Source organism: Lutra lutra, chromosome 7 (genome assembly GCF_902655055.1).
Source record: "Lutra lutra chromosome 7, mLutLut1.2, whole genome shotgun sequence".
Lineage (NCBI taxonomy): Eukaryota > Metazoa > Chordata > Mammalia > Carnivora > Mustelidae > Lutra > Lutra lutra.
The window spans coordinates 40,052,489-40,067,037 of NC_062284.1; the positions used below are offsets into that span (position 1 = coordinate 40,052,489).

Genomic DNA, 14,549 nt, shown 5'->3' on the forward strand with positions numbered 1-14,549 from the left:
ACCAAATGTTAGAGACTGATTTTCTCTTAATACTAGACTCCACAAAGAGAGGCAAATATTATTCACAGTACATCTCCTAAAAGAACAGGGAAAAAGTTGTGCTGGTGCATAAGGGATACAAATGACTACAATTAAAGATAAAATACTTCTAAAATTATAATGTAAGAAAATGAAATACCCACTGTATTAACATTCAGTACAGTTGCTTAGAACACAATGTGAAAAACACATACTTTTAGTATACTCAAACCAGTTTACAAATTAAGTAATTAAAGGTAACGCTTCAATCACACCAGGAGTTTGCGGAAATCTGTTTAACTCAATAGTTTACAGAGAGACCCACCCCCAAATTTTCAGTATGTCAATTTTTAATGACTAAAGGTCAAAGGAAACCCCAGGAAATTATTACTTTTTAACAAAAATGTGCAATTTACCACTGAAACAAATAGGAAAAAATCCATTACCTTTGTCATCTTTGGATGATGTCTTGCTGTCTTTAGATTCCTTTGAAGAGCTAAAGAAGCAAACCACCAGAAGAAAATTGAAAACAAAAAAACAAAACAAAACAAAAATCGAACAGCTTGATATTGACTATATTTCAAACTAGTACTATTCGTACAAATTAACAATTCCAAAGGCCTAGATTAGGTTATTTGAGCAAATGATTCCCTTAGGATTCTTGCACTGATTTTCCCCAAGATGCCTGAAGATCTAGATTTTCTGACAATTCTATTCAGTGGATATATGGCCATCTTCTCCAGATTTCAGGACTGGGACTTGACTTCATTTTGTGTTCTTAGGACTGATAGTTGTTCATTAACCATCATCACAAGGATTTTTAAAAATAAAACACAAAAAAATTGTCAATTTGAAAAAAAAAAACCAAAAAACAACCAAAAAAAAAAAAAAAAACCAAATATATGCTGACAATTCGACAATGCAATCAGTAGGACACACTGCATATTACGAAGATCTTGAAATTTTTTTTTAAAGTAACTTATGACGGTCAAAAATATTATAGGCAGGATCATAAGTACTAATTACTGTACATGGTCTTGAAGCCACCCCCTTAATGTAGAGTGATCTTATTGAATGCTGGAATTCAGTATCGTAAAGAACTGACATAGAAAAACAAACCTCTTTGCTTGACCAGAGGCCCCAGTAGACGAGGGCCCTTTCTTCAAAGTATCCTTTTCTTTGTCTCCAGATTCTGCTTTCTTAGAACTTTCTCTGGCTTCCTTCTCGACAGGATCACCCTTCACGCAGTCTTCCTTCTTACCATCTTTATGGTTCGCATTCATCTCATAATCCTTGCTTTCCTTCTCCGGGCTCTGTGCAATGGCGTCCTGCCCATCTTTTGGCTTACTTGCTTCAGAATCTGTAATTTTCACATTTTTACCTGTTTCTAGGAGGTCATCACCATCAAAATCCAGAGTGATGGCATCTTCAGCCTGGATTGTGACCGAGATGTTGTCATCCTCAGCTTCTTTCACAGGTGCATTAGCTTCCATCTCTTCGTGAGCTGTGTGATCAGCCTCAGCTAGGTTCCCTTCTGAAGGAAGAGGTTTAGATACTTCTTGTGTACCATCACCAGAACCTGCTATATCTAAGAGGATTTAACAGGAATAAATACGGCAAAACAAGAAGTTTAAACAATTTCATATTCATAAGCTAGAATAGGACCTAGAAAATATAAAGCCAGTTATTAGCACTGATGGAAGGTTAGGGGAAAAAAAAAACACAAGGGTATTAACTAACATAAACAATCCTTTACCCAGGATCACTTATTCTCCATGGAAAAAAGGATCTCTACATACAAATACCAAACAACAAAAGTGAGGAAATGGTTCCATGCTGAGGATACCAACTCTTTGTTTGTGGTTATAAGTTAATGGCATATGGTAGATTTTGTTTCCCTCCATGAGGTAAGTGACAAATGTGCAGATTTGTTATTCAGTGTTCGAATCATCTTGGGTTTAACCCTTGTGACCTTCAGAACTCCCATGGTGACATCTTGAAAGGTCACAGTCTGAGGATAACAGTCTTCACAGTTTTTCAGGGCCCCATCCTTTTCACTCTTCTTACTCAATTCTTGGGTAGTCCAGAATCCTATGGAAAACTGCTACAGAAGGCTCCAAAGATGGCCTGCTCCATAATGTTCAGGAAATTGGTTATTTCCAGTCTTCATCCTGTCCAGCCAGTCCTGCAATTATCATTTTCGAAGATGTCTTGCATTTCCCCAAAATGGAAAGGCTTCAGGCATGTGATGTTTTTCAGTCAGTAGCTTTACTTCATCATCGCTTTTGGGCTTTTAATTCTGCCTTGCTTAGAACCCTGCTCCATGTCCTTTCTAGTCCAAAGGAGGATCCTTCGACTTCCTTCCAAGAACTCTTCCATCCGTAACCTCATAGTGATCAACGCATTACTACTGACGTCCCTGTAATTGTATTGGATGAGCCAGTTCTCCTAAACTATGAAAACTGTTGGAAGACTGTATGAAAGTTTCTCTATGCAGCAAACAAAAAGTCAGTCTCCTGGTCACCCATTTTTAGGACTGGTTGTACAATTCAATATCCGTTACACTCTAGGACCCCAATAAGCACGTATGAGTTACTGCAGTGCCAGTCTTAAAGGACATTATCAACTTACCGTATGCTAGAAGTTATTTTAAAACATAAAATTAAAATTGGGTTAAATAAAATATGGCGATGTCCACTACAGTAACTGATATGTACCAGTAAGTTAGAACATATCTTTAAAGTTAAAAACAAAATTAAAACCAACTGAAAAATAAAATCAAGATGCTAACTTAATTCACTAAATTGATAAATTTGAAAATAAATTCATTTCAAAAATAAGATTTCAAATAAGGAATGTTTTATTTTTACATAATTTACTATTTCTCTAAATGTTAGCAATTTTTAAAACTCTACTTGGCATCAAACATACCTTTCTCATTTTCTTCTTCCTCACCATCCTGAAATTCAAAGAATAATCAAATGTAAAATGAATTCACTTAAAACTAGATTTTAGTAATAGCACAAAAGCAGTGAGGTTAAACTGTATATAATTTAATAGTATTAATTAGGGACACCTATCACTAACAAATATAGGATATTCCAATCAGAACGAGAGCCCATTTAGAGAAATGTGGCACATTAGCTGGTGGTTGTGGTTTCAGACAAAACAAGAAAATCTATCAGTAATTAGGTCAATTATCAATTGGATTAGTTTCAGTATTCAAAACTAGTTTATAGAATCTGAATCTTAAATCAAAGAATTGCCAAAAGACTGACCTGATTATCTTATGTGACTCAGTTCAAAAGCACAAGGGCGTGCTATGCAAAATACTACGAGAAAGTATACTGTGAATATATACACTTTCAAGGCCTTAAATGCACATTAATAAAACAAACAAAAACCCTTCCAGGCATCTCAGAAGTAAGAGGGGTGACTACAAGTGTAGTTATTTTCAAATTATTTGTTCCTTTTTTCTGTTGAAAATGAATTCACAGCAGTCACGTATACCCTGATGGTCACTTTAAAAATGGTATTTGCACAACAGGTAATCAAAATCATAACTCATGCTGTTTTAAAAATATGACTGATTTTAATTTTAAAATATGTGGTTTTTTCGCTTAATCTAAAATTAAGCATGTGCTAGCCTGAAAACAGGAATACCTAAAGGTATTTTACCTTTTTCTCTACCCAGCAAATACTGCAAAAACCCCTGAAGGTAGTCAAAGTCACACCAAGAAAAAATCCAACATTTTCCCCAAATTAAAGATCATAACAAATAAGCAAATATTCATTTAATCTCAAGAAAGAAAAAAAAGTTAAGGGATGTTTTAATTTATGTTTTAATTTAATTTATGTTTTAATTTATAACTTTTAAAATAAAAGCTGAGTGGCACCTGGGTGGCTCAGTCAATTAAATGTCTGCCTTCAACTCGTGTCATGATCCCAGGGTCCTGGGATCGAGCCCCACATCAGGCTCCCAGCTCAATGGCGAGCCTGCTTCTCCCTCTCCTATTCCCCCTGCTTGTGTTCCCTCTCTCGCTCTCTCTCTGTCAAATAAATGAGTAAAATCTTTAAAAATAAAATAAAATAGGGGCGCCTGGGTGGCTCAGTGGGTTAAAGCCTCTGCCTTCGGCTCGGGTCATGATCCCAGGGTCCTGGGATCGAGCCCTGCACGGGCTCTCTGCTCAGCGGGGAGCCTACTTCCTCCTCTCTCTCAGCCTGCCTCTCTGCCTACTTGTAATCTCTGTCTGTCAAATAAATAAATAAACAAAATCTTAAAAAATAAATAAATAAAATAAAATAAAAGCTGAGTAGCAGCAGATCATTTTCAGTCAAGGTGGTGTGACGCTACCACATACAAAGCCTTAGAGTGGTGGGTCTCAAACTGAGTGTATCAGAATCCCCTGGAAGGCTTGTTAAAACAGTTTGCTGAGCACCAACCCAGAGTTTCTAATTCAGGTCTGGAAGCAGGGCTTGAGCATCTTCATCTCTAACAAGTTTCCAGGTGATGCTGATGCTGTTGGTCCAAGGACTACACTTTTAACAACTACTGCCTTAGAGTGACAGCCTAGTAGTGAAAGAAGACTTTAAACATTGAACCGTAAACAAAACTTTAAATGGCGTATTTATCTTGCAACACAATTTAAGATTCCAGAAAAGCATGCATTCCTTAAAAATGTCAAATACCTTACCGTATGTTCAAAATTACATCCGATAACCACTTTTCTAAGAAATCACTTTAAAAAGGCTTTTTCAACTTTCAGCTAACATGTAAGTGCCCCCAAATTATGGAATGCCCAACTGTTTTACACACTAAACATGAAGGAAACTAAAAACACTGAAACAACTAAGCCACGAGGTTAGGAATTAAGAGTCCAAAACCAAGTAGATTACTGATTTATAATAGCAAAGTGAATTGTATTATCACGTAAGTCCATTATATTATGTTCTAATAACCTCTTTACTGTCGTTCTGTTGAACCAGAATTTAGTTTTAGTCATTGTTTCTAATCTGCAACATCTGGAAAGGAAAGAAAAATGCTTTCACTTCGGTAGAGTGACAGACAATGGCAGCAAAGAAAGGATGAAACTGTTGATTTATATTTTTCTTCCCAATTCTTTTAGTTTAGTAATTTGTCTTTTGGCGGGGGGAAACAAACTGGAATATCTTAACTTTTACTCAGGACAACAAATGAACTTAAAGAATGCAACTTGCCGCTTCTTTATCTACCAACAGCACACAACTTCCCAGTTATTTTAGAGTTGCGATATTGACAGCTTCAAGAAAAAAAATGGCCAAATTATCTCCTGTTTTAAAATGTAAAAAAATTTAAATACTGAGATGTAAAAAAACGAAATCCTTTTTGCTATAATTCTACCAATTAGAAATGTTATTTCCTGCTGCTAAAATAACTGGTAAGGTTTGTCTTACTTTGCTGAAGAGCTTTTAGATATTTATCCTAATTACTCAACATGCCTTCCAAAGGGGCTTGTAACATATTAGTTTCTCAAATTAAAGGTAACACTAGTTTTACTACATATACTTAAATGCCCCGAGAAGAGTCTGGCCCAGCTTTTGGAAAATAAACCCAACTACGGCTGGGGGTAAACCACAGAAACCACTAGGGTTAGTAGAAAAGACGAGCCACAGATCAGTGGAGGCTTTGCGGTGCAGTGTGCGGACACAAAGCACTACTAAAGTCAAACCTTTTGACCTAAGCAAGCCTAAAAGTCCTCGTAATAAGGAAACAAAACAAGAAATACAACAAAGACAATGGGAGGCTTTTCCCATCTAAATGGTACAAACGATATGCATCTTATCTGAAAATAATTTTCCTCCACTGAAAACAGGTTTTTTTTTTTTTTGGAATGAAAAATATAGTAAATCAGTAACAACAATGTAAAGCATTCCCTTATATTAACTAGTTTTTGAGTTTATCTTGAAAAAAATGTAACATTTCACATATGAAAATGAAGAAATGCTTTCCGAAAGGTAGGAATTCATGCTGTGTATCTTTGTAGCAGGATCTACAACCCTTAGTCAAATGCCAAAAGTCACAAAGCTTCTCTATTTTTATTTCACCCTAGGAACAGCAATGATGAGACAAAGATGAGCAAAGGGCTTATTTTTCAGTTAATGAAGTGTTTACTATATATATAGTAAGTATACACGTACACATGTGTATATTCTATGTGTATATATATGTATATATACACACTCATTTTACCTTCCCCTAGGTTAAACTTGTGAGACATGTAACATATATGTACTACGTAAGAAGACCTCCTCTGGAAAGCCTCCTTTCCCCTGATTGTATATAAACACTATATTCAGCCTGATTTAAAACAAACCTTCAAAATAACCTTAAACCATCAACTGCCCGCTATCTATCTGGCAGTAAGCTAAAGGTTATAGGAAATACAAAATAAGTACTCAAATAAGTACTCAAAATAAGCACATGATAAGTACTCAATAAACACTTGTTGAATGATTTTACTGAATAAATGTAGTGTGAGACACTATTATTTTTAGATGGAAGGAATGAACGAACTGCTCAGTTCCATGTATGTAACAGGCTTAACTGAAACACTGTGTAAGTACAGTGAATTCGGAAAACAACATTTACTAGCGTGCAGTTATTTAGTGAAAAGAACACCAAACTAGACATCCTAAGACCTGGGTATTTATCCTATCTTTACCACTGAAACAGTTTTACTCTGTGGTATTGTCATCCATCTAGCTAAATTTTATCCATAAAAGAGAGATAACCTATGACCAATACAGAATACAAGTAATTACATAAGATAATGGATGTAAAAAGTTCTCTGTAAATCATAAGGCACTACATAAGAGATATTAAAGAAAGTTTTAAGAAGGAGATACAGATAAATCTGGCTTTCAAAGTACATAGACTTTAGGGTGCCTGGGTGGCTCAGTGGGTTAAGCCGCTGCCTTCGGCTCAGGTCATGATCTCAGGGTCCTGGGATCGAGTCCCGCATCGGGCTCTCTGCTCAGCAGGGAGCCTGCTTCCCTCTCTCTCTCTGCCTGCCTCTCTGTCTACTTGTGATCTCTCTCTGTCAAATAAATAAATAAAATCTAAAAAAAAAAAAAAAAAAAAAAAGAATTAAAGCACTAGCAAACATAAACGTTTTGAGAAAAATTTCCCCCAAATTCTCAAGTAATGGGTATCTTCAAACTAATACACAAATATCACAATTAACCAGACTGCATATGTACTAAGTGCCAGATCTATGACCAATCCCAACATCAATCCAGCAGGCAGAAATTACTATGTTTATTTTACAGACATAGAAACTAAGAGAATCTGCCCAAATTCATAAATTATTATAGGTAACTAACACAAGCACAATTTGAACCAAATTCTATGTAGTAAAACAGGCTAACACTTAAAGGCCAAATATTTAAAATCCAAGTAAGCCTGAAAACTGGCCTGAGTGAAGGGACTTTTTGAATGCATTTTTCTCATAGCTTTGATTTGGAAACCATGTACATATTGTAAACAGTTATAAAATCAGATTTAATTTTCCAGCTATTCTGAATTATATACTCACAAAAAGTCACAGATCCAATTTCTTTAAAACCAATACTTTAATTATTGAAAATTAAATGAAACAAGTCAACCTAAATATGTATGAGTTGGTGATGTAAGCATAGAGAGCAGAACTAGTCTAAAAGGTAGTTAATTGTTCATTCCCAGAAGGATCCATCTTTAGGACGGATATAACGGGAAAAAAATCTTAAATTATTTTTAGTAATCTTTTTGGTAGTGGTGTTGGTATTAAGTTTCTTAGACTGTTGTATGTGTACTGTAAGACAAAGAAAATGATTGACTTAGAAGTATCCCTATGACCTCAAAATCTATTTAACTTAAAAGCAAAACCAAACCAAAAACCACACACATTCACTAGCACTGTACATTGAAAGAAAAGGCCTAAAAAACAAGAAAACCCAGTAGCAATGAACACCCCTACTACTGAGACTAGGTTCTTGAGAAGGAAAAAATGGGTACTTAGGTCTAGAGAAGAAAAAGGAACATCCTTACCTAGGAGAAAGCAATCAAAGACTACTAGGATCATGCTGAAATGAAGAGGCTCTCACAAGCTACAGATGGGGCAATTTGAACATTGAACAACAACTATAATGGACTTACACACATAACTACCTTTAAATCCATAAATTCAAAATGAAACTGAGAAAAAAAGGAAAAATTAAAAACTCAGTAGTCACTGTTAAAGATGGTAATGAACTGGCTCATTATTCCAAAAATTGGTAAATAAAAGGAAAAGCATCAGGCTTAAATATATATGCTGCCTTTCCTTTGTAAATGGCACCACTGAGTAACCAAATAGTATGAGATATTTCTATTTCTAGGATCATTCCTAATAAATAAGGAAGAAATGACAGAATTAGAATATCACTACTTTGATCCAAGAGCTATAGATCATCAATGATCGGTACCATCATCAAGTATAACTAGACATTATGTGCAGCCAAATGGAAAAACAGGACACTATCTATGAAGTAGTGGGTATGTTGGGGTAGGTGTGGGGTACCCTGCACTGGATAGCAAGCCTCTACATCCCACACCCAACTTACCAATTTATAGAGAACACAGTAAACAAAGAATCATGTTGAATGACTCCACAGAAATGTAATCAGCAAAAATCTAGACTCCGGAAACCCTACAAGCAGGGATAGGCAAACTACACTAGATGCCTCTTTTTGTAAATATTTTTACTGAAACAGCCATATCCATTCATTTATCCCGTTCATTTACCCACTGTGTCTGTTTTCACAAAACAATGGAAGAGTTGAATAGTTAAAACATAGATCATATGGCCCACAACAGCTAAAATATTTTCTACCTAGTCCCATTAAGAACACCAAACACCCCTGGCTCTACAGAATACACAACTCAATTTCTTCACCTACTGATCTTTTAAAAGAGGTCTAATGAACATTTCAATCAACCACAATGGGTACATCTTATTTGCATCTGGATTCAAACAAAACCTGTAAAAACAAAAAGCAAAACAAAAACTACACACAATTGAACATTTAAATACTAATTATATATTTAATGACATTAAAATCTTATATTAGGAGTAATAATGTAAAAAAAAATTTCTTTTTTTAGAGAAACATCATGAAATTTTTAAAGCAAAATACGACATCCAGGATTTGTTCCAATAAACAAATGGAAAAGTGAATGGAACTATAAATGAAACAAGACTGTCCATGAGTTTTTACAGCTAAAGCTGGGTGATGGTTACACTCTATGTATTACACTCTATTATTTAATGCCCACAGTAAGACAATATATTCACTAAGCATGTTTAGAAGCATTAGAACATGATGAAACGTAGATACATTTACATATGTTGCTCTGCATTATTTAGAAGGAGAAAAAAGGTCGTTTTACTTAAAGAAAACTTCTCTGAAGATGTAACCTCCCTATCTTTTGATACAATCAGGCGATACTTGCCTCTTGATGAGAAGAGTACTCTTCTTTCATTATCAGGATAGAAAGGGAGAAAGGCCATCTTCAGGCCATAAAAATTTATTAAAATTAGAAAAAGGCATTCATTCCTTAAGATACTTCCATCTGTTAAATTTTCATAATACATACATAGTTTATTATGAGAATGGGGACCGTTAGATATGATTGGTGCCTTTATACAACTTACAACCTGTACAACTTCAGGAGTGGCCCTTAGTGGAAATGAACAAGCTAGCTACTAAAGAATATGAAGAGCTCAATCAACTCTACCTTTCTGCAAATTTGTAATGTAGAAAAGGTACCCCCCCAAATTTGAGAAAGTTAATTTTCCTCACCTAATATTTACCACTCAGAAATGAACTTATGGGGGCGCCTGGGTGGCTCAGTGGGTTAAAGCCTCTGCCTTTGGCTCAGGTCATGATCCCAGAGTCCTGGGATCGAGCCCCGCATAGGGCTCTCTGCTCAGCAGGGAGCCTGCTTCCTCCTCTCTCTCTCTGCCTGCCTCCCTGCCTACTTGTGGTCTCTGTCTGTCAAATAAATAAATAAAATCTTTAAAAAAAAAAAAATGAACTTATGCATAGCTAGTACATGGACCAAATCTATAGACTTTCACAGTCCTAACATTTCCTTCCTGAATATTCTCAATTATCAGACACATTTCTCCCAGAAATGCAATTTCTCCCCCACTGCAATAAATGCAGAGAGCCAAGATACAACCTAACCAGCATTTGTGGCTCACCATCATTTCAAAGGCAAGAGAGCTGCAGGAAAGAAGGCGTGCCTGACCAGAGGTAATCAGCTAAGCAGTGCTAAATATGAACCCCACTACATACTCTTCTAGCAAATATTAACTAAGGAAATAACAGACCTGATCACTATTTTTTCTAAATCTGAGAAACAGAGGAAACTCCGATCTCTACTTCAAAGCATACTATTTAAAGAAGATACATGAACAAGGCTTCTGGAGTCTAGATATGAGAAAAGAAAAGGATAAGCTAAAAAGAAAACATTGTTGCAACTGAGCTATATAAATGTGCTTATAACCCCTATAAACCATGCTCTAAAATATACGTTATATAAATCATATATACCAAAAAAACACAGCACGCAATAGAAGTGCACTCCTTTTCTACACACACACACACACACACACACACACACACACATCCCCCGAGTAAATCTCTAGAACAGAGATTTTTACCATTTTTACACTATGCCCATCCTAGGTGTTAAATTAGCAAAATCTTAAATAAAGCTTTGAAAAGGATATTAGTACATTTAAATGATTAACTTCATAGCAAAGTAACAGGAAAAAAAAATCAAGGAGAGTGCAGACTTCTCAAAAGACTGGTAACCAGAGTTGTTTTTGTTTCTTTCTTTTTTTTTTTTTTTTTTAAAACAGAAAGGATGGACTATTTTTATTTTTCTTCTGAAAATGGTAGGAACTTTGTTATAATATCTTCCAATTACCTTTGTGGCAACAGAAATTTCAGCTGCCAATTTTAACTATTTCGTATATACCACATAAATAATTCAGTATTAAGTTTAAGGCAGTTTTATGAATTAGAGGATTTTGAAGTCAAAATAAGATTCCTTTTCCAAGCCCTTCCACCCACAATATCGTATTCATAGGACTAAATATAAACTTACTTGGGCTGTTAGAAAGGTATCATCTTCACCTTCTTGAGCTTCAATTTCCTAAGTAAAAGGGTATACAATAGCTTTGCTTTACAAAATATCTGGGTAACGTGAGAATGCTTCTATGCTCTACCCAATTATCACTTGCCTTGTGTTCTGCCGTGTCTAAGATACCATGTGTACTAAGTCAATGCTTAATAATGTAGACTATATTTTTTATGCCAACATAAAAATAGTCACATTGATAGAGAATTAGAAAAATCTCTTGAGCCCTTCACTTATTAAGCTAGGTAGAACGTAAGTATTCTAAGCATGAACATTAACAGCACTGACTCCCTCCATAATCCACTGGTTTTCTTAAGACATACTAACATATTTCAAAGCAGGACAAATGGTCTCTTTCAATCAAAGAAAGTATTTTTTTTTAATTATATGTCTTTAAATTAAACTGTCCTAAGTAATTCCCCACCCTTGATAATAACCAAAGAAATGCAAGTTAATCTTTTAGCTCTACTAAAGTAGCAACGGATAAAAAGCTACCATCCAGTAGTGTTGGCAAGATCAGTGACTGATAGACTCATCCATAGTGGAAGAGAAAACAACTTCAATGTAAATGTCCCAAATCAAAGGAGTGGCTACTCAGTCTAGTAAGTTACTGTATAACACAAGCATTATGAAGTTATCATGGTATGTCATATAGAACAAATGGCAATTAAAGGCATGATAACTACTATGTACAAATATATACAAATGTGGAAGATAATAAGCCAAAATTTAAAAGCTAGCAGGATTCCAGGTGATTTATAAATTCAAAATTTTCTGAAAATTCTGAGACTTCCACATGGAACTAGAAAAAATACTTTTTATTATTACTTAATTTATCTGTTCACATTTTAAAAAAACTGTCTAAAGACCTGACTTTCGATGTCCTCTTTTTCTATATCTTCTATTGCTTCTGCCTCTATTAATTCATGAGTTCTCTTGTTCTCTTCTGCAGAAAGTGACTCCTTGGAATGTACAGTTTCTTCTTCATTTTCACCAAATTCTTCAGAGTCCTTTAGTTCATCATTTCCATCTTGTTCATGTGCCTCTTGATTCTCCAATTCACAGTCCTTTTAATGGTAAGAAAATTTGGTACAGCTAGAGGGAAAGCAGTGCAGGCTATCCACCAAGCGTTTCTGGTAATTTACATGTCTACCTGTTTTAAATTTTACCATATTTTGACATTATTCCTAAAGTCAAAGTTCAATCATTTGACCTTACATATTAACTATGTCTTTAAAAACAGAGGCAGTCAAATTCCAAAGCCACTGAACCATGAATCTAAGTTCCCAAACCTCTCACACTGAGAATCGCACTAACTGGATTGCTACTAGAGATGCTCTCAAGTTCCGGTTATTTAATATTTACCAAATCACATCCCAGGAACTTTCCTAGAAGATAAAGCTTCACAGAAATGACTTGATTTCTCCATGTGCCATAGTTTGATTTAACTTCAAAAACTCTGTGAATCTTACATATTATAACAAGGTTTATTTCTAATAATAAGGTACCCCAACTGTTACATTCTGTTCTTGAAAAAAAAAAAAAAAAAGCAAATCATTAATGTATTTGTTTTGAAATCTATCACTGTGCCACAATCTCAGTTAGGCAGGGGAACACAGGTTGGGATTGTCTTGGTGAAGGAATTCTGTTTGCCCTTCAAAGTTTATCGACACACAGTACTTCAGCAGAAACAAAGAAAAGCAGCAGTCTAATTAGTTTCCTCTTTAACTGCAAAGAAAGGGTTGAAAGCAATGAACACTCTTCCCCTTTCCCTGTTCTTGCGGTAAATGTAACAGATTTAAGAAAAGGCTTCGGGATTAAAAGGGGAAAAGGGCAGGGGCATAGGACTATTAATCATTCAAAACTGAACTGCAGTGAGGAAACAGAAATTTCTAGGGAGGCGGGCAAAGGAAAGGAATAGGATTGTATTGTGAGTGTGAAGTACTTGGGAGCAGGGCACATCTCTGGAGGGAAGGTTTAACCAACCTCACCACGTATGAGTAAGGGAACACCGGAGGTTGCAGAGTAGGGGACTGTATAACAATAGTAAATGCAACCAAAAAAAAAAAAAAAAAAGAAAGAAAGAAAGAAAGAAAGAAAAAAAAAAAAAGAAAGCAACCAAGGGAAATCACCCAGGGAACTTCATCTACAAAGTGCTAACTCCAACCATTCTCCTCTTTTCATCTATAAACGAAAGCAATTACTATACTATTAACATCTAGGCAATAGGTGGTATTTACTCACCACTACTGTATAAATTCTAGAATTACCAATACTGAGAGATAAGTATATTCACTTAATTTCTATCAAATACATCACGCATGCCGGTACTCCCAAAACAAAAAAGGAAGTACAAAGAAACTGAAGATTTATTTAAATCGGACTTTTTTTTTTAAAGCTCCTTTGTTCTTCCAGACATTATGACCAGGTTCATTTAATAGTAACACAAAGGTATCTTTTGCAGCACACGTAAGAGACAATACTATTATGCGAAATAGAAGTATGTATCTCCTAACATTTCAAATGAATGTAAGATTTTTATGAACCGAAGAGCTAAAAGTTAAGACATTTGAAAATTAAAAATTTTTACTAAGTCACAATGTTTTTCCAGCTTATGGATAATTTTTGCTTACTCCTAACGCTCACTAGTGAAGACACCTGGAGAAAATAAGAGCAAAGGAACAAACCTAAAGGAAGAGGTATCACAAGGATAACAGAATACAGAGACCAGAGTGCTCCGAAACGCTCAAACAAAAACTGATTACGGGCATGCAATCATCAGTTTCAATGGCTCCCTGGGCAAGTATTTCCTAAAATTATCTGATTTCAGGGTTAAATCCTCAACCACATGTTTCGTTCTCTCTATGCATATGTACCCTCAAAGTGCAAGGTGCAAAGTGTGGGAAGTGTGGTACACTCTGTGCTCTCTGTGTGCATGTAACGTGGGGAGGGCAGAGAGTTAAGCAGCAGGTGAGATGGCCAGGTGAATGGACAGGAGCTGACTTCATGGTAGAGCACACAGACATCCAGAGATGTTACGACCATATGGACTAAGTGTATACAGAAAACAGAATATATGGGGTATAAATGGATATAATTTAGGAGGAACTGTGCTCATTAAATAATTCCTGCAAATGCCATACTACTTAAGACCTAATGATCAGTAAGTAGCAGATCCCCAAAAACCCAAAAACAAAAGAACCCAAAAAAACAAAAAAACCTGTGATTAAAAATAACTTCTGGAACTGCCATGGCTGCAATTAAAACTATACACATTACTTTTCTGGCTGGTCGGTTTTGAAATACATTCATTCTTAGCCAAAAA

General features: G+C 35.4%; 1 protein-coding gene across 12 annotated transcripts in view; it reads right to left on the reverse strand.

Moving 5' to 3' along the window:
• The window catches only part of SLTM (SAFB like transcription modulator), a 46,549-nt gene that overhangs the window by 18,555 nt on the left and 13,445 nt on the right, over nt 1-14,549 (reverse strand). For 4 of the 12 annotated variants that reach the window (XM_047736171.1, XM_047736167.1, XM_047736168.1 and 1 more), the window contains exons 4-8: nt 12,094-12,291; nt 11,192-11,239; nt 2,950-2,977; nt 1,138-1,606; nt 465-514 (exon numbers count right to left, since the gene is read on the reverse strand). In XM_047736171.1, the coding sequence (XP_047592127.1) occupies nt 465-514; nt 1,138-1,606; nt 2,950-2,977; nt 11,192-11,239; nt 12,094-12,291 (793 nt within the window). The remainder of the gene's footprint in view (nt 1-464; nt 515-1,137; nt 1,607-2,949; nt 2,978-11,191; nt 11,240-12,093; nt 12,292-14,549) is intronic. The other 8 variants (XM_047736169.1, XM_047736170.1, XM_047736179.1 and 5 more) reach the window with 5 other exon arrangements.